Below are 27,323 nucleotides of genomic sequence, written 5' to 3' on the forward strand. Positions count from 1 at the left end.
CTGCCAGCAGCCTGTTAAAGAGGAAGTAAACTCTGAAGAAATATTCCCAGTAATCATATGGCCACTATGTATAACATTTCCAAACTCACCAGGATATGAATTACCCTTATAGGATCTTTCTTGAAGAGAGAGATGAGGACGCTCTGGTGAGGGTGGTCCTGAGTAGCGGTGGGGGGATGGCACTTCAGGCAGCACTTATGAGAGGAGAAGCAACTCTGAAAGATTATGAGAAAGAGAGAAAGGTGCCTCTAAGTGCAATATTAAAAGTTTATTATAGATCACACGGGGTTAAAAACACTTACAGGTTCATGGTTAAATGTAGGCATATCATAGAAAAGTCCTCATGCGAGTTGCTTGTCTTTGGTCTTATCTGCGGGGGAGAGTGGAGAGAGCTACAGTAGGGCTGACGAAGGAGCCGTGCATGCTCCAAAACGCGTTACCGTCCACTGCCCTCATCTGATGCCACATCGGCCGCGTGTGTTCCAGCGTGGTTCTGTAACCCGGGCCACCTCATCGCCTCCTTACTTCTGCACATCTTCCGGGAATCTGACAGCTGCTGGACAGCTCTCTCCATTCTCCCTCCGCAGATAAGACAAAGGACAAGCAACTAGCAGGAGGACTTTTCTATGATATGCCTACTTTTAATCACGATCCTGTAAGTGTTTTTAACCCCTTGTGCTCTATAATAAACCTTTAATATTTACATCTAGAGGCGCCGCGGGCTCTTAGGAGGGGGTGAGTACACAGCAGTGCCGTTACATTGAGTGTGCCGTAAGTGAGGGACAAAACGGGCATGCGTGAGTGACATCACTGACACATCTCCTAAACAGCGCAGTTGGTAATACTTTTAAAGCCACCTACATGTAAGTGATTGTAAAATGCTTTACATGCGGTAAAGTTGGGCAGAGGCGTTTACTTCCACTTTAAACCTAATGAGAGTCTGACAGCAGCTGGATGGTGCAGAGTGATACTTACATTTAGGGCAGTTATATTATGAGACAAACACCCAGAGAGCAGACTTCTAGCATTCTGGGTGCATACAGTCCTACATTTTCATACAGCTAGGAGCACCAGCCTACCCATCCAGGCTGATGCGGGTGTCATCCACCTACATCTAAACACGAAAGCCCCATGCTCTGAGGCTGAATGCCAGGGCTGGGACAAGGGGTGGGCAGGAGGGCAGCTTCCCTCTTTGCAGTGGGGATTTTGGAGGTTGTCCTAGAAGGGGTGTTTTGGAGGGGGGGATCTGTACCAGGAGGAGTAGGAGGGTGGATTTGTGTTAAGAAAGGGAATTTGAAGGATGGATTTGTGCTAGTAGAAAAAATGAGGAATTTGTGCTAGGAGGGGAAATTGGGGGCGGGTTTGGGATTAGTGCTAGATGAGGGGATTTGTGCTAGCAGAGGAGGATTTGGAGGGGGGAAGAGGATTTATGCTTAGAGAGGAAATTTGTGAGGTAAAAGTTTTGTGCTAGGAGGGGGGATTTGGGGATGGATAGGATTTGAGCTGGGAGGGGGGATTTGTACTGGAAGAGGGGGGGGGGGGGTTTGTTTGGAGGGAATTTGGCCTTTAAAGGGAATTTGTGCTTAGGGAGTAGGTGTGAAGATTAACACTCACATTTGTTTGGGAGGAGGGGATTTTTTCTGACACATAATGCTCATACATTTGGAGGGAGGGAATGCCATTTGGCATCTTGGCCCTGAGCGCTTGATGACCTTGTCCCGTCACTGCTGAACGCCGAGTGTGCATGGACCCTAAGAAGTACCTTGATGACTTGATTATAAAATATTTTGATCATGCAATTGTAGCGCTACCTTCTTAGGAGCCACTGAGTATTTTGGATACCCTGTTATTTACTGAACCCTAAGTAGGGTATTGCCCTTGCTGACACCACCGAATTACCTCAGTCAGGTGACTCCCTGGCTGTCACACAAAGAATAAACATGTACACACTGATGAAATAAATGTTTAACTTGTATTAAAGTCACAGGAATGGTAAAAGAAACAATTCGCAGAGTCTTTCAAATGGCAAAGCACCAACAGCAAAAGGCAAGCTAACAGGATACAGTACCACTTTGAGTCACTCCCACCTGTCCTGCAGCACTGAAGATTGAAACATGAGCTCCCAAACTGAGAGATTTTCCCCAAATGAGTAAAAGAGATGAGGAAAAAAAACAAACTCTGGACTAACTCACTTGCAGGCTCTCAGTGAGAAGAGTCAGGGAGTAACTTTTTAGCAGATACCCAAAGCACATGAAGAACTCTTCTGCCAGCTAGTTGGGGCCCTTACGTTGGTGCACAATAGAGATGCAGTCGCTTTAAAGAAAACTGAGTTGCCAAAAGGATGGTAAAATGGCAAACTGAGTTCCCTTTATTAAGCACTGGAAAGGTTAAGGATGTCAGATTGAGGTAAAGTATTACTTTGAGGATGTAGGAATAAGGTGAAGTATCACTGTAAGGCTGTCAGATTGTCATGTGATGTAGGAGTGGCGGGTGGGGCGCAGAGTGGAGCACGCCTGGTAGTGGCTTAGTTCGGGAAAGTTTGAGGAGTAGCAAAGTCACTTGAGAGTGGCTGGCCTCAATGTGCTGGGAACTGACAGTGTTTATCTGCTTACTGTGATATAACTTGCTTGGATATACATACTACTCATTTGTGAAGCGTAAATCGGAAACCTCGCTGGGTCTGTGTGGATGGTTGCCATTCTTGTGAGCATTAATATCACTTATTGACCTCTCTAAATAAGGGGGTCAACTCTATTTAGTAAGCTCGCATTTTATCTTTCACTTTTGGTGGCAGGTGAAACCGGTGATACTAAAGGAAGAGAAAAGATATTATTCATGTATCTATCCAATTTAAATGGGTCTGGGGTTACTTTACCTTTTTCACAGTGGACTATGACTTTGCACTTAAATAAGTTTTTTTGGTCATTATTTTTTGGGCATTACAAGCATTTAATAGTTTTATTTTTGATGATATTTTAGTGCAACACTTATTTATCAGATTGTATTATAAGAGAGGATATCCTCTTTTGTATATACAGCTCACAGTTTATTGATTTATGCACATCTTTGTGCGGTTTTCAATGTATTATTTACTGTAAAATATATACTAAATTTGTGGATGAACATGTTATGAAGGGCTTAACCCCATAAATTCTACCTGTAGCTGCAGAAGTGAAAGAATCAATCTTCCTACCCCGACAATATCTGGCAAACAGGACATTTATTACGTAAAAAAAAAAAATGTGTTAAATTAAAGAAAAAGGAGGGTCTCTCGGGTTTATCCAGTGGGAAATGTGTGCAAATTTAGTGGATGAAAGTGCTGAATCTGGAGGAATACTGGCCATAAGTGCAAAGAGCATTACATGACTTCTCTTTAAAAGGTTGTGTCAGTATGGTACTAATTGTGCTTCTGAAGGCATGGTTCTGGTTGTGTTAGTATGGTACTGAACAGGTTTCTCTGGACAAGTCTCTGGCCGTGTCAGTACTTTACTTCATGTGTTTCTGGGGGACATGGTTCTGATTATATCAGTACAGTACAGATTCTGTCTCTGGGGACATGGTTCTGATTATATCAGTACAGTACAGATTCTGTCTCTGGGGACATGGTTCTGATTATATCAGTACAGTACAGATTCTGTCTCTGAGGACATGGTTCTGGTTGTGTCAGTATGGAACTTATTGTGCATTATACAACATGATACAAATAGGTGGGACTTTGGTCTTACCTGTACTCTTTTCCATTTATATTTGGCACGGCTAGATACACAGAATCTTCATCCTTTAAAGTAAGAGACAAATTTATATACATTTCTAATAATCCGCACATTTCCTGTACTATGAAGAAAACTCGCCAGCCCATTCTTAGCTCTAATCCCCAATTACTCCTCTCTATTCCTCCTCTTTGCAGAAAAACCTTCTTAAATTTCCATACACAGTCAGCGGGTTGGAACTGCCCTTCCCCGTGTTCTTTATTTCCATTAAAAAAAACACATACACAAGCTTCCATCACCCCCCCCAATACTACATCCAATTAAAATATTTTTTCTCTTACATCCTCTGACAGTCGCCACCCGATGGTATTAGCCTTCACTAATGGGTAATGGCGCCCTCTGCAGGAGCAAGGCTAGGCAGATAATTGATTATCAGGTTAATACAAAAAAACTTTTATACCTCGGCACGCCACTAGGGGGCCATCCCTCAGCCATTATCCTGAACCCAATCTGACATTACCTCAGTTTTACGCTGCCTAGCTAAGGAGCTGGTTAGGTCTTTTCTGACTGGGACCTTGTGTCTCAGTTTTCTTATGTTTTTTTCTGAATGTCAGTCATTCTAGTGGCCCCGGACTGGCCTCGACGGTCCTGGTATTCGGACATCATTCAGATGGCCGTCTAACCTCCCTGGCGGCTTCCGCTGTGAGAAAATCTTCTGTCTCAAGGACCGATCTTCCATCCTGCTTTACAGTCTCTGGCTTTAACGGCATGGCTGTGGAAAGCCAGGTCCTGAGGGATATAGGTCTTCCACAGGCGGTCATCCCTACCTTGTTAAAGACTCGTAAAGCCACCTCAAGGAAGATTTATCACCGCACCTGGAAAGCGTATATCGCTTGGTGCAAAGCGCATGGTCTTCACCCTCATTCCTTCTCGGTAGCGAAGGTCTTGGCCTTCCTGCAGAATCTGGCGCTGACTACGGTCAAGGGTCAGTTGTCGGCCTTGGCCATCTTTTTTCAACGATCTTTGGCGTCGCATTCCTTGGTCCGCACCTTCATTAAAGGGGTGCGGCATTTGGCCCCCCGAGGAGAGCTCCTTTGCCTCCCTGGGATCTGAATTTGGTTTTGTCTGTGCTCAACAATTTACCTTCAAGAACATCAGAGAGATTCCTCTGTCTGTGTTGTCACAAAAAGTTGCCTTTTCTGGTGGCCATCACGTCGGCTCGCAGAGTGTCTGAATTGGCGGCCTTGTCCTGCCGCTCTCCTTATCTGGTACTTCATAGAGATAAGGGGGTTCTGCGACCAAATCAGTGGTTTCTTCCCAAGGTGGTTTCTTCGTTCCACCTCAATGAAGATATCGTGTTGCCTTCGCTGTGTGCACGACCCAAGCATCCTAAGGAGTTTGCCTTGCATTCCCTGGATGTGGTCCGGGCGGTCAAGGTTTATTTGTCAGCCGCAGAGTCGATTCGGCAGTCTGATTCTCTATTTGTTCTTCCTGAGGACCTCGGAAGGGATCAGCCGCCTTTGCGGCGACCATTTCTATGTGGATCTGACAGACAATTGTTCAGGCCTATTCCATTAAGGATCGGATTCCCCCTTTTCCGGTAAAGGCCCATTCTACTCGAGCCGTTAGTGCCTCTTGGGCTTTTCGCCATCAGGCCTCTGTGGCTCAGGTGTGCAAGGTGGCGACTTGGTCATCCGTGCACACTTTCACAAAGTTTTACAAACTTGATGTTTTGGCTTCTTCAGATGCTCACTTTGGCCGCAAAGTTTTGAGTGCGGCACTTGTTTAAGGGGACATTATTTTTACAGTTTTTTTGTTGTTTCTGGGTTTGTTCCAGTTTTTTCCTGTGGGCTCAGGCTGTTACTGGCCCGACTGTTTGCGTTACCTTCTAATTTGCTTGCGTTGCTTTCCCACCCCTCATACCTCCACTGCTTTGGGACGTCCCATTAGTGAAGGCTAATACCATCGGGCGGCGTCTGTCAGAGAACGTAACAGAAAATAGAATTTTTGTGGGAACTTACCGTAAAATTATTTTCTCTGAGTCCTCTGACAGTCGCCACCCCCGCCCCTCTGGTTTTTGGATCTGGGGGTTGGTGCCTTCCGGTACTGCTTGCTACAAACTGAGGTAATGTCAGATTGGGTTCAGGATAATGGCTGAGGGATGGCCCCCTAGTGGCGTGCCGAGGTATAAAAGTTTTTTTGTATTAACCTGATAATCAATTATCTGCCTAGCCTTGCTCCTGCAGAGGGCGCCATTACCCATTAGTGAAGGCTAATACCATCAGGCAGCGACTGTCAGAGGACTCAGAGAAAATAATTTTACGGTAAGTTCTTACAAAAATTCTATTTTTGTTTTAGATAGAGTGAGGAAGGGTCATATTCTCAATCAATCAAAAGAAGGATTGGGCAAAGGAAGGATCAATCGGTTGATCGCTTGAAGGATTGGTCAGCTGGTAGCAGGAAGGATGAAAGTAAGGAAGGAACATCGATCAAAGTAAGGACAGATCGGTCGATCCATTGCAGGAAGGATTGGCTGATCAATCGCAAGAAGGATAATTCGGTTGATGGAAGGAATCACTGGTCGACTGAAAGAAGGATCAAAGGATAGATCAAAAGTAGGATCGATTACAGAAAAGATTGGTCGATCGCAGGAAGGATCAAAGTAAGGAAGGATCGGTTGACCAAAGTAAGGAAGAATCAGCCGATCAATCCCAGGAAGGATCGAAAACAAAGATCAAGGGATCAATCAAAGGTAGGATTGATCGATCACAGGATCGATTGGTTGATTGATCACAGGAATGATAAGTTGGTTGAATGCAGGAAGGATCAATCGGTCAACCACAGGAAGGATCGATTGGTTGATCGCAGTATGGGTTGGTCAACTGATCGCAGGAAGGATGAAAGTAAGGAAGGAATGCACTTACAAGAAACAATGCGTTACTAGACCTACTGGTTACTAATAATACAGATCTGATCATGGATGTAGAAATACGGGGCAACTTAGGAAACAGTGACCACAGGTTGTATTACAAGGGAAATACAAGGACACTGAATTTAAAAAAGAAAAACTTCCATAAACTGCGCTCTTTGCTAGACAATATAAAATGGGATAGAATCCTAAATACAAAGAACACAGAGGAAAAATAGGAGTGCTTTAAGAACATACTAAATAAAGGGATTGGCCAGTGCATTCCAATAGGGAATACGTTTAAAAGAGCTAAAATAAACCCTTGGTGGCTAAACTCCAATGTAAAAATGCATATAAAAACTAAAGAAAAAGCCTTCAAAAAATACAAGGCTGAGGGGTCATTGGCAGCCTTCAAACATTACAAAGAATGCAATAAGAAATATAAAAGCGCAATCAAGGTGGCTAAAAAAGAACATGAAAAGCACATAGCGGAAGAGTGTAAAAAAAAAAAAAAAAAAATCCTAGAAATTCTTTAAGAATGTAAATAGTAAAAAAGTGAGGCCAGAACTCATTGGCCCCATAAAGGACAATGGAGGGAATCTGGCTACAAAAGACAGAGAGAAGGAGAGGGTGCTAAATAAATTCTTCTCCTCAGTCTTCACAAGAGGATTGAGGGGCTGCAGTAACCCAGCTTGTAATGTTAAAGGAAATAACATGTCACAGGAAGCACCCTCATGGTTAACAAAAGACAGACTCAGAGCTAGACTTGAAAAACGTAACATAAATAAGTCACAGGGACCAGATGGCTTACAACCAAGGGTCCTTAAAAATCTCAGCCAGGTGATAGCCAGACCATTGTTCCTAATTTTAAAGGATAGTCCACTGACGGGAATGGCACCAGCTGATTGGTAAAAAGCCAACATGGTACCAATATTTAAAAAATGGCCGAGATATATCCCTTGGAATTACAGGCTGGTTAGCCTTACATGAATAGTCTGTAAGATATTGAAGGGGATGATAAGGGACTACTATATACAAGACTTTAGTAATGAAAACGGTATTATTAGTAGAAATCAGCATGGATTCATGAAAAATTGCTCTTGCCAGACCAATCTATTAACCTTCTATGAAGAAGTGAGCTGCCATCTAGATAAAGGAAGGCCTGCGGATGTGGTGTATCTGGATTTTGCAAGGGCATTTGATACAGTTCCGCACAAACATTTACTGTACAAACTAAGGTACGTAAGTATAGAACATAGAGTGAGTACCTGGATTAAAAGCTGGCTTCAGGGGCGAGTCCAAAAGGGTGGTGATAAATGGGGAGTACTCAAAATGGTCTGGTGTGGAAAGTGGGGTCCCCCAAGGATCTGTCCTGGGACCAAAGCTATTTAATTTATTCATAAATGATCTAGAGCACAGGTGTCAATCACAAGGCCCGTGGGCCGAATGCGGCCCCCCAGGCCATTTCATGTGGCCCTCGCACCTCTCCTGCAGCTGCAGCACCCCCCTTGTCTCTGCCCTCACCTTGTCTCTGTAGTCTGCAGCAGAGGGGACAGAACTCCTTTGCCAGATCCTGCACTTCTCTGTACAACTGCAGAAAGGCTCGTCATTGCCCACCCCCCCCCCCTTCTCAGCAGTCTGCAGCAGGGAGGAGGGCAGAACTCCTCCTACAGATCCTGCACCTCTCTGTGCAGCCGCAACACCACCTTGTCTCTGCCTCCCCTTGTCTCAGCAGACTCTGGAAACTGACTCCAGCCCTCCTCTGGTCCTCCTCCAGAGCCTGTACTTTCTTCCTCCCAGATTCACCTGCATCTTCTTCCTGGCAGCAGCACAAGGTAAGAGGGTGCATTGTGATGTAAGGAAGGGAGGGTGACTCTTGATTTCTGATGGTGGGGGGGGCTCTTGACATCTCATGTAAGGGTGTAAGGGGGCGTGGGGAGCTCTGAACATCTAATCTTACAGATATAACTGGCCCTTTGAGGGCAACCATAATGCTGATGTGGCCCGCGATTAAATTGAGTTTGACACCCCTGATCTAGAGGATGGGTTAAACAGCTCAATCTCCGTATTTTCGGACGATACTAAATTAGACAAGGCAATAATTTCTACGCAGGATATTGAACCCTTACAAGAAGACCTGAACAAAATAAAGGGGCGGACATCTACATGGCAAATGAAGTTTAATGTTGAAAAATGTAAGGTAATGCATTTGGGTGCCAGAAATACGAACGCAAGTTAATCACTAGGGCAGTATTTCTCAACCCTTTTTCAGTCAAGGCACCCTTTAAAAATTATAAAAGAAGCTCGAGGCAACCTCCAAAATTATGGACAGTCTTGAGGCACCCTATTCTAAAATGTAAAATCTATTCTAATAGTTTTAGATAATGCAGCAACAGCAATACACGTAGGACACCCAACGTTAGAGCTGATTTATTCTTCCAAAGCAAATACACTTTTGCAAACTAGTACTAACTAGTATTCCAATGTTTCTCTTCTCCTTCAGTTTTTCTCCATCAATTAGCTAATGAGACCCCAATGCTGATGGAGAAAGGCAAGGGAGGGTCAAACAAGGATGATATGCAAGCAGCTGATATCTTCCTTATCATGATGATGCCATTAGTTGTTAGGTTGGAATCTAGAAGGTTGTAATGGTGTACAGTAAAAACCTGTGGCTTTGTGTAACTAAAAAGCAGGTTTCCTTCTACTGGCTTGTATACAATTTGGGCATTTTTTTGCCATTTTGTCAAGGCACCCCTGAAGAAACCTCAAGGCACCCTGGTTGAAAAAGGCTGCACTAGGGGGAGATCCTTTGCGGGAATCTAAGATGGAAAAGGACCTGGTGGTCCTAGTAGAGGACAAGATCAGCAATGGCATGCAATGCCAAGTTGCTGCAAGCAAAGCCAACAGAATATTTGCAAGTTTTAAAAAGGGGATTCACTCCAGAGATAAAATGATAATTCTCCCACTCTACAAGACTCCGGTCTGGCGGCATCTCGAGTATGCCGTTCAGTTCTGGGCACCAGTCCTCAGGAAGGATGTATTAGAACTGGAGTGAGTCCAGAGAAGGGCAACAAAGCTAATAAAGGGACTGGAGGATCTCCGCTATGAGGAAAGACTACAAGCATTGAACTTATTCACTCTGGAGAAGAGAGGGGATATGATATCAATGTACAAATACCGTACTGGTGACCCTAGTATAGGGAACACACTATTCAGCGAAAGGGAATAGTAAAGGACTTGCGGCCATTCGCTAAAATTAGAAGAAAAGCAGTGTAACCTTAAACTGCGTAAAGGGTTCTATACCGTCAGAGCGATAAGGATTTGAAATTCTCTTCCACAAGCAGTGGTGTTAGCGGGGGGCATCGATAGTTTCAAAAAACTATTAGATGGGCACCTTAATGACCACAATATACAGGGTTATACAATGTACTATTGACATAAACACTTATACACACACTCATCATAGGTTGAACTGGATGGACTGGTGTCTTTTTTCAACCTCACCAACTGTGTAACTAAGAAGTTTTAAAGTAAGGAAAGATAGGTTGATCGATTGATGGAAGGATTGGGGAAAGGAAAGATCACTCGGTCGATCACAGGAAAGATCAAAGTAAGGAAGAATTGATTGTTTGATCTATGAAAGGATTGGTTGAAGGAAGGATCTGTTGGTCGATCACAGGAAGAATCAGTTGGTCGATCGCAGGAAGGATTGGTCAGTCAATTGCAGGAAGGATCGGTCGGCCGCTTGTTCATCCTTGTGAAAGCAATAAAGTTGATAAAAAATGTTAAAGAGATGGTGTAAAAAAGTTTTGAACAAAATAAATAATAATAATTTTAAATCTTCTCCTCGCATCACACAGGTGAGGTATCCCAAAGAACGTCACCTCTCAGCAGATTTATCAAGCTCTCAAATGACTGGTGTCATAGCTGATCACATGTGCAGCACCATGCCAACTGCTAAACAGAGTGTAAGATGGCAGCTTCCTCAGCTGTAAATGATAGGAGGGTTGAGTTCTGCATTAATATAAAACATTTTTGTTGCTATCTCTGCCCCTTTTGGAGTGATGTCCTGTCATGGGATAGTTATAAGAAATCTTCCCAATCTGAACACAGGTATAAATAAAAACCTAACAGAGCACCTAACCCTGCCACACAAAACTAACAAACAGATGGAGTCCCGCTTTGATGTTCAGGCAGGAGATATATTGGCAGCTATGATTAGGCACATGTACAAAACAACCGGCATGGAGAAATTCTCCTATTGGTCCAACCACACAAAAATGACCTGTGGAGCTGTGCAGCCATTAAACATATAAAGATGAAAAAAATGTACTAGTCTAACACAGAATGAAAATGTATGTATAAACATTACCTTCCCACAAAGCTCACAATCCAAATTGAAATCTTCAGGATAAAAAATTTCCCTTGTGCTTTCTGTGAATGGTTATAAAACACAGTCGTGAGGTCCATGTGGAATATCAGTTCAAAGCAAAATAAAATATTCAAAAACTTTGCCTGTCTATTAGATAAAGAGTTTATTTATTCTGCAAAATACTTTATAATTGTAGGGGGCTGCTACAGGCAGTGTGTGACTTTAGTATTTTTGTGGTCACAGGAAACATTTGGACTTTACTGTATATCCATTTGTTATGCCAATCTCACGGTGTGTTTTTGGGAGGAGAGGTACATCCGGCTGCACAACCCCTTTGCCCAAGACATTGTGTTCTATGGGCGGTACATAGATGACATAATTTTGATTTGGGGTGGTGGCCCTGATGTCTTCTCTTCTTTTGTTGACCATTGTAATGAGAACACTTTGGGTCTAACCTTTATGCACGTGATTGACAACAGTGAGATAGTTTTTTTAGATTTGGTTCTGACTCATGAGGACGGCCATATTATCAGTAGGAATCACATTAAACCCACTAGTGGCAATTCCTATCTCCATTACTCCAGTTGGCATCATCCCGTTTGGAAGCGGAATATTCCTGGAGGCCAATTCAACAGAATATGGAGGAATTGTTAAAAAATTGATGATTACATAACACAAGGCTCTCTGATGACCAAAAAATTTAAAGATAAAGGGAGTAAAGGGTAACCTCCATCATTAATAAGGGAAGCTTTTGATTCACAGTTGAATCCTGCTAATAATAATAGTTGTACGGAAGCCATTAATGTCCAAGATACAATAAGATTCACCACGGTGTTTAATGACAAATATAGGTCCATATCCAGACTCTCTCTATGTGCTGTTTTTTTGTGCATTTACGTGTTGTTTAGTATGTGTTGTTCATACACACATGTTCGCATAATTTATTATTTTTATAATGATCTATATATGAAATAATTTATACATACTGTTTACAGTTAGTATATATTTTTAGATGATTTCACATTTTTTATTTTTCATTCTTTCTTTAATTTTGCTTTTCCTTTTTCTTTTCCTTTTCATTTTTTATTTTTTATTTTTCTTTCCATTTATATTTTATTTGTATTTTTATTTTTTATTTTCTATTTAAAAAAAAAGTTTTTTACTAAATAGCTGCAATTTTGCACAAAGATAAAATGTTATTTATTAATCATATTACTAGAGGAATTGTACTTGTCTAATCCTTCTTTGTAAGACGGGAGTGTGTCAAGGGCATTGACGGGTTAATAGAACAAATTATTTTTTCCCCAGTATCATTAACTTCCCGACCCTCCTTTGGCTTTAAATACCTCTGTTGCAGTTTTCCCCATGACTTGATAAAGCGCATGCATGCGAAACGCGTAGTCACGGCAACGAAGGACGTTTGCTTTACCACCCTGGTTCCTGCAAGGTGAGTGATTCACTTCCGGCCATCACACTAGAGCGGCACAGTGACTGCCTATCCTCGCGCCGGCTGGCTCCGGCAAGGATTCCTTTCATCTCAGCACACAGCGGCATTTGGCAACCAGCCATCCAGTCACCAATCCTAATGGTGCCCCTGCCTGACTCCAGACCCAGGGTGATATGTACATTGTTGTCCCCCTTTTTAATTAATAAACTGAGCTTTCATTTACCGGGCATCTCATCTGCATTCCCCTGGATCCTTTCTATGTTGTTCCTATGCATCGCCAACACGTGTTATATGTATATACAGTATCTCCTGAAAGGGGTACCCCCAAGGGTTTGGTTGTAAAGGATCTGGCTGCTGACTTGCAGGCTTCAGCCAGCTAACGGTGGGGTCCAGTCTGTATGTTTATGCACTTATTACAGCCCCCTTTTGTCTGCATACAGTGATTCGTTTTTAGTTATTAAGAAAATAGGCAGTCTCCTATTGTACTGAACTGCTATAGCTTACAGTTCTTCCCCCAGCTGGTGTGAAGCATGCTCCAGTGTTCAAACAGTTAAAGCTCATGTCCATCAATAAACAGGAGGGGATATGTGGGTGGGAAATATGAAAATAAGTAGCTTGGCTGTGTCAATGATGCCTGAGTTTCCAGCCTAGGTCGGTCCATGGGTGAGCGATCAATGAACTGTTCCTATCTCCCTCTCTTCTATGTCACTGAATAAATTACTGATGAAGTAAGTTAAGCAGAGAAAGTCTTGGGTTAATCAGTTGGTTTGGTGGTGTAGCTGGTAGACTAATGGGCTTGTAAGTGAGAGGCTGTAGGTTTGAATCCCCTGGCCAGCGGGTGATTATTTTTAATTATGGATTTTAATTAAAACCTATTAATTGTCCCCGCCCCTTCTGACGTGACCTCAGTAATTTATTCACTGTACCTGAGCAGGGGATTATGGGGTGCTAATGACGTCAGAGCCCTATAAAAGAGCTGTCAAACTCAGATAGAAGTTAGTTAGGAAGAGAGAGAGTCTTAGGTTAATCAGCAGGCTCAGTGGCGTAGCTGGTAGACTAACAGGCTTATAAGTTAAAGGCTATGGGTTTGAATCTCCCCTGGCCAGCAGGTTTAAAATGAGGACTTGTGATTGTTCGTATGTACGCTAGATAATTTCAAGCCTGCATTTTTAGTCTGACTTTGCGGGCAATTTCAGAAACATCTGTGTGGGTTCCTGCACAGATGTCTATTGAGATTGCCCCCCAAAGTTATCAAAAGTAGTGCAGGAACTACTTTTGGGAATTGCAATTGGCTCCGATTTGACATGCAATTTGACATGTCAACTTGCACGTCAAATTGGACCAATGTGAACATGGGCTAAATATGATAGTGGTTTTATTCATCAGAGCCAACAATAGGCATGAAGCCCACATGGCTGCTGAACATATGGTTTATATATATATCACCTGGATCACATCCCAATCGGCATGTCAACTGAGAAGGTTATACAGTGTTACCACTGCTAGGTGACCAGATGGGAGCTCAGCTGTCTACAACCAATAGTGCCAGCCTTCCCCTGCATGAACCCATCAGCCCCATAATGTCACCAGCACTGGGTCCTAAAAGACTTCCGCTACTGGCAAGGAGACAGGCGCCAGACCAGCGCTGTCAACAGCAGAGGCAGGACAGCAAGAGGAGGCTGGGGACCCCCAGGGTGGTAGAACATCAGGGCCCGGTCGCAAGTGCAACCTCAGAAACCCTTGTAGTTCTGCCACTCCTTTGGACCCTTATATGGAGTTTCCTGGTGTGCTGGTGGTGACATATCTCTTGCTTTCTCCCACCCTGGGGGGCCCCAAAACAGAAGGAAGGGGGCCACTGCAGAACATGTGAAAGGGTACCGCTGCTGGGTTGTAATAAAGGACCCCACAACAGGAGTAAAAGGCCCCAGGATCAGTGGGAAGGGCTGCAGGACCAGAGCAAAGGGCCATGGGACTGATGGGGGAGTGTCAGGGGGGCCCTTCAAGGTTTCTTGCATCGGGGTTCTGGTTACGCCTCTGGATGGCCATACAATTTTTTAAAAGAATGTTCATGAGAATATTTGTACGAAAAGTCTCAAAACATTCAATGACTTGACAAATGTTGAAAAGTAGCTCAAAATGTCTTTGGTTTAAAGCTGCCCATACGTGGCTTTTTTTCTTTTTTCATTCAGCCTGTGGGCTGAACGAAAAAACGGAACTGATTTCCCAATTCACACATCCGAGGTTGATGGAAAAATCCTCCCTGCCGTGTCATTGTATTCTCACAACAGCACTTCCCCACTGTCTTGGTTTCATTCGCTAATCAAAGCACAATTTTCCAACAAGCCCTTTCAGGAGAACTCAATCGGTAGATCAACTTCTCATGAATGGATCCATCTTTGGCTAGCTTAATTTGATTTAGGAATGAATGGACTTGTGCGACTTAAAATTATTATTATTATACAGGATTTATATAGCGCCAACAGTTTGTGCAGCTCTTTACAACATTAAAGCAGACAATAGAGTTACAATACAATTCAATACAGGAGGAGGAATCAGTGGGCCCTGCCCGTTAGAGCTTACAATTGTGCGATTTCTATTGTGACTTTACTCTGCGATTTGATGTGACTTTAGTGCGACTTTGTATGAGCGTGACTGGATGAGCGAGATCAATGTTACCAATTTGTTTGGGCTCCACAAAGTCATTAGGCATGTGCAGAATGGAAACATTTGTTTGGTTTCATTTGGTTTCTATATTTTCCAACAAATTCCAAATTTTCAAATTCTGTGCTTGTTTTTAAGGAGCTGGCCAGGAAGCTGGCCGCTGGGTCCTTAACGTCTGGGTTTCCCCACTGACAGCTAATATATAAAAAAAAAAGAATTTCGTTAATTAATAATAAATTTAAAAAAAATGTGTGTGGTCCCCCCAAATACATACGAGGCCCTTTGGGTCTGGTATGGATTTTAACGGGAACTCCACAACAAAAATTTAAAAAAAAAAGCATGGGGCTCCCCTCACAATCCATACCAGACCCTTATCTGAGCATGCAGCTCAGCAGGTCAGGAAAGGGGGGACGAACAAGCTTCCCCCCCCCTGAACCATACCAGGTCACATCCCCCCCAAAGCACCTTGCACCTATGTTAATGGGGATAAGGGTCTCTTACCCACAACCCAGGCCAGTGGTTGTTGGGGTCTGTAGGCGGGGGGCTTTTTGAAATCTAGAAGAGCCCTTTACCAAGGCGGCCCACCGAGATCCCCCCCTCACGTGAATGAATATGAGGTACATAGCACCCCATACCCATTCACCAAAAAAGTATAAGAAGTGAGTAAAGACACAACACATGTTTTTGACTTGGTATTTATATAGCAGACAATTTATACAGCACTTTGCATATATTGTATATTCACATCAGTCCTTGCCTTCAATGAACAAACAATCTAAGGTCCCTTCCCAGAGATGTATAGTAACTAAGTAGAACTACTTCATACTGTACTTAAGTACCGAAAGGCGGTATCTGTACTTTCCTAGAGTAGAATTTTTTTCTCCTACTTCCACTTTTACTTCACTACATTTTTTCGATGATTTCAATACTTCTACTCCAATATTTATTTTTTGTCCTGCATAGTTACTCGTTACAATTATAAAAATTACTACTGCCAGAACAGTAGATGGCAGGTTTCATGAAGCTCAAAACATGTGTATTATCAGCGCATACGAAAATAAATGCTATTGTATGCATAAATAAAAGCCGCATTTGAAATAATAAAAGACAATATGATGTTCAAACTTTTGACTTCTTTCTTTAATAACTACATAACACAGTACTTGTACTTTTACTTTCAGTACTTGAGTAGCAAAATTTTTAAAAAAACTACTTGCAATACTTAAGTACAAAAAATGTTGAATACTTTAGTACTTCTACTCAAGTCACTTTTTGATCGACCACTTCCACTTCTACTCAAGTCACTTTTTGATCGAGCACTTGTACTTTTACTCAAGTATGGGTTTCGAGTACTTTATACAACTCTGTCCCTTCCTCACATGCTGGGATACACATGCTAGAGCCATATTAGACTGGAGTCAATAAACCTAACAGAATGCCTTTGGAGTGTGGGAGGAACCCCAAGGTACAAGGCGAATATGAAAACTCCATGCAGGTGGTGTCATGGTCATATAAAATCGGAAACTGCAGTGATAAAAACCATCATCACATTATTTAAAGGTAGACTCCATGGAAAACAAAAAGTACCCTTGCAGTGAGGCTCTCTCTACATTACAAGGTTTAAATGCTCATTTCTCCTAGGGTACTCCTTATTAACCACTTCTGGACCGGAAGGATTTACCCCCTTAATGATCAGGCCATTTTTTTGCGATACGGCACTGCGTTACTTTAACTGACAATTGCGCAGTCGTGCGACACTGTACCCAAAAAAAGTTGATGTCCTTTTTTCCCACAAATAGAGCTTTATTTTAGTGGTATTTGATCACATGTGCGATTTTTATTTTTTGCGCTATAAATAAAAAAAGAGCGACAATTCTGCAATAAAAAAAAAAAAAACAATATTTTTAACTTTCTGCTTTATAACATTCCCAATAAAAAAATATTAAAATCACATTTTTTCATCATTTTAGGCTAATATGTATTCTGCTACATATTTTGGTAATGTATATTGATTGGGAAAGATTTATGTCTTTTTTATTTATTTTTTTTTTTTTTACTAGCAATGGCGGCGATCTGCGTTTTTTTAGCGGGACTGCGACACTGCGGCGGACAGATCGGACCCCTAACTGACATTTCTGACACTTTTGGGGGGACAAGTTACATTAATACAGTAATCAGTGCTAAATATTATGCACTGTTACTGTACTAAAGACACTGTCAGGGAAGGGGTTAACACCAGGGGCGATCAAAGGGTTATATGTGTCCCTAAGGGGTGCTTTCGAACTCTGTGAGGATGGGCTTATGGAATGAACACATGGACCTGTGTTCCTAAATAGGAGGAACACAGGATCCCTGTGTTCATTACTGACAGAACAGCGGTCTACTGTGTTTACAACGGCAGACCTCCGCTCTGTTTCCATGGGGAGAAATCGTAGGTGCCCAGGGGCAATCGTGGCCGCTGGACCGGTTGATTGGCTCCCCCTGTGGCCAATGGGTGCGCCCCCGCTAGCAGTCCCACGAAGCAACGTACAGGTACGTTGTTTTATGGTACAGAGCCGACCTGCCACAGTGAAACTACGGCGGTTGGTCGGCAAGTGGTTAGATAATAATATTTAATTATGCTGTACAACCCTTGCAGTACAGGGGGAGCCCTAAACCAGATCTCAGCTTTAAAAGCTTAATATAGCGGTATCTACTCATTATACTGAAATCATGTACACAGAAATTGCACTTTCGACTTGTACTATAAACACCGCCACCTCTGGACACTTCCATTACATAGGAAGAGGCATTGTGTGATTTACAAAACATAGCTGGCAAAGCTGATAACATTTTTGTTTGGCTCACAGGAAGATACAATGATATTGGATTTCCTCCAGGATCAAGGGTTATTGTTCTATCCTTGTTGAAAATGTGCTTAGTCTAACCACCACATCCAAGGACTATTGAAAGCTAATATTACCTGTGAAAATACCAAATCCACACATTTTTGCCATTAATGTGCATTCATCATTTCTTTCTCAGGAGCCTGCAGAGCATTGCATCCGTGTTCAGCAGATCACAGATGCAATGTTAGGCTCCTGCAGACACTGCCTAATGTTTTCTTGCCTGTCGCTCTATATGGGCTCTCTCTATGAAAGCTGAAGGAAGAATGAATAAACTATGAGCACACTCACCTACGCCCTGACAGTACATTGGGAATGACAATCCATCTGCTGCAACACAGATTCCTTTGAATGAACGAATGAACGAATGACTGCATGACACGCTGTGTGCAAGCTCTTTTTAAATTGTGACAGCAAGTGCAGGGAGAGGATGCCCCTCTCACCTTGTCTCATGGGGGAGGGGGGGGGGACGTAGGGACTGGTCCATAGTAACATGTTACACCCTAAATACAAGTGAAACATGTAACATGTAACCTTAAAGGGTTGTAAAGTCAGAAGATTTTTTATATTAATGCACTCTATGCATTAAGATAAAACAAACCTTCTGTGTGCAGCAACCGCCCCCCCCCCCCCCCCCAATGCTTACTTGAGCCCCCTCTCGATACAGCGATGTCCACGACTGTCTCAGCCATCCGGGACTCCACTCCTCATTGGCTAGGACACAGCAGCGGCGCCATTGGCTCCCACTGCTGTCAATCAAAGTCAGTTAGCCAATGAGGATTAAAAAAGGGGACAGAGCCGAACCACAGCACTGTGTTTGAATGGATACACGTAACTGTGACTCGGCTCAAATGCCCCCATAGCAAGCTGCTTGCTGTGGGGTCACTTAACAGGAGGGAGGGGCCAGGAGAGCCGAAGAGGGACCCCAGAAGAGGAGGATCAGGGCTGCTCTGTGCAAAACCAACTGCACAGAGAAGGGAAGTATAATATGTTTGTTATATTTATTGAAAAAAAAACAGGACTTTACAATCACTTTAAGGTGATGTTATCCTTTAAAGCTGAAATATATTACATTTTGGTTCTTGGTTTTAGATTTTAGTTCCAAGATTCAGTATCCAGTTACTGCAAGGTTTGGAAATCAGGTCTTCATTGTTCATCAGAATCTGTGGTAACTGTTCCCTTAGCAGGAGATTGTCCAGTTATCCCACAATGTGAATACTCTGAGACTACAGTAAGGCTAGTACTAGTCATCTCATAGGTGAACACCTAAGGAGCAGACGATAGACCGGCTGACACGGCCACATACTGGAATTACAGGGGAACAACAACAAAGCAATCACTGGGGTCTTGGAAAGATGGGGACATGAAGATATTTGTCTTTGATGCCAGGACGTCTCCCTGGTTAAGGGAAGCAATGATAGACCCGGTAGATTGCACATCAACCTTTTAAACTTAAATGAAGATGTTTAGAAATTTCCGATCCAAGATGGGGCAGGTGCCTCTTTTAGGCTTGAGCATTATGAACAGGTTGGAGTAAAACCCCTAAAACTATTCTGCCACTGGAATTGGGGCACTGGCACCCTGTTCCAAAAGACTTCCTAGGACTGTATGGAGATCTGATAATCTGTGCATTGGCAAAGGAATATTAGAAGTGCAGTCTGTCCAGTTGTCCAAAAAGGCTAACAAATACCCTTCCACTATGGAAAGTGCTTAAGAGGACTTGTCTGAGGTTTTGGGAGACTAAAGGCCCGTACACACGTACCGATCGTCGTCATACAAACGTCGGCGGACGAAAGATCTGCCGATTGTACGCGTGTTAGTATGGTGCCTCCGACAGATGTCTGCGCACAATCCGCGGACAAAAGTCTTTCTTGCAAACATGAAAATTTTTGTCTGCGGACACCAGAACGGACGATTGTTCGCCTGTCAGTACAGAATTCGGCCGACAGACCGCAGATTTGCAAGACTGGGCATGCTCAGAAAATAAAAAACACAGGGAAAGTTAACCATTACATGACATCACTTCTGCAGTAAGCTGAAGTCTGCAGACAAAATTCTTGTGCTGTCCTTGTGCTGTCTTTGCACTTTTCAACAGACACCGACATCCCGGGGAGAAAAGAGGAACATTTGTATGACGACGATCTGCGTGTGTGTACGGGGCTTAAAGCTGGATACACACTATCCAACTTTTGTGGTTAGATTTCCTTCAGATTTACCTTTTCTATGTAGTGCAAGGGCCTGCCAGATTGCATACAAATTGAAAGTGTTTAGGTTTGACCTCATATTATATGGTTTTGGTAAGTCTAAAGGAAAAAGTCTTCAGAAAATCTTATAGTGTGTATGGCCCATTAGTTTGTGGTTGGACTAGGTGCCAGATTTGGGTCTTGGCTTAAAATCTGAGGTCATGGAATAAAGAAAGGGACATTTCTTGGTCTTGGTTTCCACCAAGGACCGATCCTTCAAAGATTGAGCCTTAGGTTTCTTTGGCTAAAAAAGATGAGTACTTTTTCCATCTGTGGCATCGGTGATGAGGGTGCTTAAAGCAACTATAAATAAGTGCTGTGCATCAAAATTCATGCATTTTTAGTAAGTAAGTTTTTTAAGCATTTTTTTAGATCTAGGTTCCTCAGTCAGGTCTTCCAGCTGCTTATTGGTGGTGTCCTTAAATAGAGATGCATTCTTAAAGCGGTAGCAAACCCTGCTTGGCCATTTTTGCCTACAGGTAAGCCTATAATAAAGCTTACCTGTAGGTAACATTAATATCTTCTAAATGTGCACAGTTTAGGAGATATTCACCCTGAATGCAGCCAGTTACTTCACCGGCGCATGCACTCTAAAGGGATGGCATATCTTGCTGGACTTTCAAAACTGGGACTGAGGGCTCCGGCACACAGGCACGGGAGTGACGTCATTGTGGCTTTGGCCAGTCACAACCAGACCGCATGAACCCAGAGAAAAGACCGGGGGGACATGTCAGCCCTCTCAGCGGTGACAGTACAGCGCTAGAGGGCTTTATTCCAAGGTGAGTGTTTCATAATGTGCTAGTATGCAATGCATACTAGCACATTATGCAATTGTTTTACAGGTCTTTAAGCCTGAGGCGCCTGATGGAGCATAACTGACCCACTGTGTCTAAAATCAAACATGTTACACTACACAATGGAAGCAACATGGCTCAAGGTAGAAGACAAATCCTTAGGTACTCATAGACACAAATGATGAAAGTAGATGTAGGGTCAGGCAGGTGTAGGTGAACAAATCATTATAGGTGGAAAGAAGAAACAAACCGAGGTTTGGAGCTCCACATGGCTCTTGGAAGCAGGAATGGCAGGAAAGAGAGTGCAGAGCACATTATAATGATAATCACTATCTTAGATATATAGTAGAAACTGGTTGCTGATGCATTAAATATAAGAACGTATTGATATGGAAAAGTTTGGGATATAAGTGTACATACTTAAGCATATATGTTTTTTAAGTCTTATACAATGTTTTAAATTGTAGTTTTAGTTTCTGTAATCATTACATCATTACAGTTTACAGTAAACTATGTACAGGTGAACTAAAGTACAAATTTAACTGTTATATTATAAAAATGGGAATGCAGTCAGTCTGGCTTAAAAGTAAAGTATGTGTCAGTTTATTTTTCAGTAGTGCTGCTGTGTGAGAGAGAGTTGTTGATCGGAGCACTGGTTGACATTGTGCCTGAGCAAATTGTGAGTCCTTAATCCACTCTTCAATCCACTCCAAACACTACTGGCTGGAATTTAACAGATCTGAACCTTGAAGTGCTCAGAGCAGAGCTCTTCCAGGTGCAGTGACTGCAGAGTGGATCATAGAACTTATGTTCCCTAAACTTCTCCAGCACGCCATACAGAGGAAATTGTAAGTAAATATGTGAAAGAAGCAGGGGAGCCCATAAACCAGTAGGGGAGGGGAAGTCACCACCTCCAAGGACTGCAGAAGTGAACGAGCGGAATTAAAGCTGCCTAGATCACTCTTAGAGTTAAGAAAATAGCCGGAAGTGTAATTATAAAACAAAAACACATCATTGGTAGTCAAAGGGTTAAATATACTTATTCACATTGCACGATTATAGGGTGGGTGAATCTTTCCAAGCAAAAAAAAAAAAAAAGGGCTTTTGTAATTTACTTTTATCTCCCATTTCTGAAATAGAAAAACAAAAAGGTTTACACATTACAAAGCAAGACTCAACAAACAAGGGTAAATTTAATCCATTTACTGTATATATATAAAACAGGTAAATATACAATAAATTATAATATAGTGACATTACATGTGAAATCTAACTGGAAAAAAAAGCTATTGCTGCTTGAAGCTGATTTATATTTCTGCTCATTCAGTTTAAAGATTTACACAGCTCTGCCACACAACACAGCCAGACGGATGACAGTATTTTCTATGGGGAGGTGGAAAAAGGTTAGAACAAACAAGAAAAGGAGGTTATAGGTGCAGAGGCCTGGTCATAATACATAATATGCAAGAAGTGTACTTATAAGTTCATAATAAGTCCAAAAATGTAAAATGCACTAGGGCAGGCAATTTTGTGGAGCTTATCAAACTCTGGCAATACACAGACATACACAAAAGCAGTAAGATGGTGTATTTTAATAAACTCCAAAACAGGGCCACTTACTATTTAATAGATAGGTAAAAATACAGGCACATCAATATGTGTAGGTCCGGAACGCCAGTTGGAGCAGGCCGCGGGAGCTGCTGGTACCACCAGGTGGAATGTGACAGGAGTCCCCGTGTGAATGAGAAAGCTGGCCGAAGTCCTTCCTGAAGTGGCGTGAAATGCAGCGTCATGGGCAGCCAGGAGCGAGATGACATGTGTAGGGCTAAGGACCAGAATGCAATGTGTTTCGGAGCATGCACTGTACCACATAGGGGCATGAACGCTCCCTTTGCAAGCAAATTTTAACGCCTATTGATGTAGTATATACTTTATACACACACACTGGTCGGCCGGAAGTTTCCTGCCAGCTCGTGGAGAGAACTGAGCAAGGCATGTACATAAGAATTAAAAACACAGGTAAATCTTTACAATGTAACACATATAAATACATAATAAATTATAAAGGATATATTAGATAGACATATGTGAACGATAATACAAAAATTACAATTAAAATATCACTCCTTGTTGCTTAAAGAGGAGCTTCAGACATATTTGTGTTCATTAAAAGTCAGCAGTTACAAAATCTGTAGCTGCTGACTTTTAATAAACAGACACTCACCTGTCCCAGGATCCAGCGATGTGCTTACCTGAGCCATTCTTTCCATTAGTCTTCGGTCCCTGGCACCCGCATGTCAACTGTGGGCAACCGGCCGTGACACCTTGTGACTTCACAGCCGGGGGCCACTGCACATACGTGGACTGCACTGCGCATTATGAATAGTCCCGTAGTCTTCTGGGACCTTTGACATGTGCCACTGTAGTGCAGGGAGGTAGGGGGGAGGAGATCTTCTGCTCAGATTGCCTAGGTGATCTGAGCGCAAATAAGAACAGGTATCTGTACAAACCAGGTATTCCGCCCCCCCCCCCCACCAAAAAAAGTGCAATTTCCTAAAGAGGAGGGGGGAAGGAGACCTTAAAGCAGAAGATGACATGGAACAGCCTGTAATGTTGCCAAGCGGCACTGAATCTTGCATATACAGAATCCTGCACAATGTATTGCCAAGGCATTTTCTAGTGGCTGCTGTACAGGTCCAGGGCAATAGACCTTAACATGGGGGATCAAGTCAGTCAATGAAGATCCTCTGCTGGATACAACCCACGCTGATGGGTGAAGATTGGAACCCTGTTGGTATGCCATGGTGGGTGATGCCTGGCAGCCAGCAGTTGCAGCTTTTGGAGTATATCAGAGCCTTAAAGTTAGAGGAAGACATCTGTTTAGGGTGATAGAGTTTGGGACTGTTGTACATTCATATGCATAGGATTCTTTGGCTAAAGTGTTGCCTTGCAGAATTACCCTCAAAGAAGCTGGTGGCAAGATTTACATTTCATGGAGAACATTTGATTCGGCCAAATTTGGATAGCTATATCCAGAAAATTGCAGGTGGTAAGAGTCTTCTGTTACCACTTCGAAAGAAGGGTAAATACTTAACTCAGAGGTCAGCTGCTTCCTCTACTTCTACTCCTCCTTTCATGAGGTATTCCTTTGCCACTCCCAGGCTTCAACTTCCAGGGTGAAGCCTCAGTCCCAGTTCTAAGGTTAACATTTGCAAGCTTTTGTGGAAATATGGAAGGTGGGAGGTAGCAGGTGAGTGAGTCCGCTGTACATTTGCTCACAGATACAGGTTGGAGTTCTGAAACTTTGTTCTGAAACTTTCCCAAAGCATTTTATGCTTTCAAATGTTTCTATGAATCCACAAAAAATTGCTCTCGTAGGTTCTCAATCATTTTCTTTCTTAGGTGGCGATTGTCCTAGTTCCAGAGAATGAAAAGTTCTGAGTGTTTTGCAGTCTGCTGTGCAGTGCTGTATCTTGGCCTAGGCCGACAAGGCCCAGGACTAGGGCGGCACTTTGCAGGGGGGCAGCAAAAAAGCTGCATACCGCATGGAAAAAAAAAACAGCCTCCTCCCGACTCCTGCACGAAAAGGGTCCCCACCGGCTTACGCTACAATTTTAGTTTAGTGCCTGTCTTATGGAGCGAATTGGGCCAAAGGGCAGGGTCCAGGAGGCAAATCAGTCTGGCACCCCCATAAAGCAGTCACACTGCTACCTGCCGGTGTGATAGGCTGCACTAATGGGCACTGATAGGCTATACTGGTGGTCACTAATGGCTGTACTGATGGCCACTGATGAGGCCACACTGATATGCTGCACCAATGAGGCTGAAATGATGGGCAGTAATGAGGCGGCACTGATGAGGCTGAACTTATGGGAACTAATAAGGCTATGCTGATGGGCACAGATAGACTGCGGTTGTGGTCTGTGGTGTACAGATGACAGGGCGGGTCATAAACAGGAAGGGGTGTGGCCTTTACAGGAAGGGGTGGGTCATATTTAAATTAGGGGGTGCACAAACTTAGTCAGGCCTATGGCAGCACAAAACCTAAATACACCACTGCTGCTGTGTGAGGTTCTTTGCGTCAGGAGGTGTCTGCTGTGTTGCCCTTCCTTCATCTGCATTGCTTTGGGACGTCCCTGTTAGTAAGGATTATAAAGCTGCACGGTGTCCCGCAATGTATGATAAAGAAAGTTTTATTGCTCACTTCACAGCGATAAAAAAACAATCAGATGTGCTGCCTACAAATATGCTGACAAGAAATTTGTTGATAGGATGAGAGAGCAGAGTAAGCTGACATTCCTGTACTGCAAAGGAGAACTCTGCTTTTGTAGATATCTCTCACACAATGACAACAAATCTGTGCTAATCTGATGTCATCTCACAAGAGTTAGATGTGTACGGGTTCAATCCCTTATTTGTATCTATCAGGTAGAGATATAATGGAAGGAGGGAATTCCTCCACTACAACATTCACATCTTCCAGAGACAGTGGAGGAACATGAGAGCTCCATTTATTGATCATTGTGTCCAGTTATGATGGAAAGATGGTCATTAGAGTCTAAAGCCCTGTACACACGTACCGATTGTCGGCCGACCGTTCGGCCGTCTTTTGTCCGGTGCTGTTTTGTTGGTTGAAATGTGCTCAAGACTGCACACGAATTTTATCGGCCAACAACAACCAACTGCAGAAGTGATGTCATGTTCTGGTCTACTTTTCGTGTGTTTTTTCTTCACTGAGCATGCCCAGTCTTGATCATCACATTTTTGTCAGCCGAAATCTATACTGACTGACGAACAATCAGCCGTTCTTTGTTGGCCAACAAAAATTTTATAACCTGCACACCAGATTTTGTTCGGCCGAAAAGTCACAGTCGGTTGTCGGAAGCATCATACTAACAAGCCGATAATCGGCCGATCGTACGTTGGCCGACTATTTACGGCCAACAATCGGTGCGTGTGTACGGGCTTTAGAAATACTGAAGAGGGATCTTTAAACACTTGCCGACCACCCTATACCAGTTTTACTGCTACAGAGAACCGGCTGTGCAAAGGATCACGTATGTATAAGTGATCCCGTACTTCCTGGTGGCTTCCGGTGGTTTTCTCCCACTGATTGTGCACAGCAGGAGTCAATCAGCGGGTACCCCAAACCCGATGTCCGCCGGCATCCACCGATCATCCTGTACACAGGCAGAATGGCAGTCTGCCTATGTAAACAAGGCAGATTGTTGTTCTGTCAGTACAGAAGGCATGGATCCTATATTCCTGCAAAGCATGGATCTATGCCTTCTTCTAGTAAAAGCACCTCCCACACTGTACAAAAACACAGGCTAGGCACAGAGTCAACCCTTTGATCGCCCCTGATGTTAACCCCTTCCCAGCCAGTGTCATTAAGACAGTGACAGTGCATATTTTTAGCCCTGATCACTCTATTAGTGTCACTGGTTTCCAAAAAAAGTGTCAAAAGTATCAGTTAGTGTCCAATTTGTCTGCCACAACATAGCAGTCCCGCTATAAGTCACTGATCGCCACTATTACTAGTAAAAAATAAATAAATAAAATCCCATTAATATATCCCACAGTTTGTAGATGCTATCACGTTTGCGAAAAACCAATCAATATACGCTTATTGGGATTTTTTTATACCAAAAATTGTAGCAGAATCCAAATTGGCCTAAATTGATAAAGACATTAGATTTTTTACATTTTTTTTATTGGATATGTTTTATAGCATAAAGTAAAAAATATTGTTTTGTTTTTCAAAATTGTCGAGAAAAAAAAAGAGATAAATGTATAAAACAAGTCTCACCAAAAGAAAGTAGAATAAATATTATACATGGAAAATGGGAAAGAAATAGAAAAGCTCCATTTACTGAATATGTCATCTAATATTGATCTCGGATCTGAATTGGTTCTTTAATGCATTGATTTGAAGAATGTGCAACAAGAGTGTTATAAAAGAGTAATCAAGTTTAGGCCCCATTTACACACCCCAATGTGCTTTTATTGCGCATTTTGGCACAGTGGTGTAGTGGTTAGCACTTTCACCTAGCAGCAAGAGGGTCGCTGGTTTAAATCCCAACCACGACACTACCTGCCTGGAGTTTGCATGTTCTCCCTGTGGCTGCGTGGGTTTCCTCCGGGTGCTCCGGTTTCCTCCCACACTCCAAAGACATGCTGGTAGGTTAATTGGATCCTGTATTAAATTGGCCCTACTATGTATGTATGAATGTGAGTTAGGGACCTTAGATTGTAAGCTCCTTGAGGGCAGGGACTGATGTGAATGTGCAATGTATATGTAAA

The 27,323-nt window shown here is 42.9% G+C and overlaps 2 protein-coding genes across 2 annotated transcripts in view; both read right to left on the minus strand.

Annotated features, from left to right (window-relative positions):
• Positions 1 to 27,323, minus strand: part of LOC309558513 (uncharacterized protein) — a gene marked incomplete at both ends in the record, with an annotated part of 379,547 nt that overhangs the window by 331,642 nt on the left and 20,582 nt on the right. The window lies entirely within an intron of this gene.
• LOC309557649 (NACHT, LRR and PYD domains-containing protein 1b allele 5-like) overlaps positions 1 to 27,323 on the minus strand; it is a gene marked incomplete at its 5' end in the record, with an annotated part of 81,043 nt that overhangs the window by 41,189 nt on the left and 12,531 nt on the right. Inside the window, 3 exons of the mRNA XM_082260439.1 lie at positions 3,726 to 3,778; positions 10,991 to 11,052; positions 22,136 to 22,150. Coding sequence (XP_082116565.1) covers positions 3,726 to 3,778; positions 10,991 to 11,052; positions 22,136 to 22,150 — 130 coding nt within the window. The remainder of the gene's footprint in view (positions 1 to 3,725; positions 3,779 to 10,990; positions 11,053 to 22,135; positions 22,151 to 27,323) is intronic.

The sequence above is a fragment of the Pelophylax lessonae genome (assembly GCF_965119305.1).
Source record: "Pelophylax lessonae genome assembly, chromosome: 6".
NCBI lineage: Eukaryota > Metazoa > Chordata > Amphibia > Anura > Ranidae > Pelophylax > Pelophylax lessonae.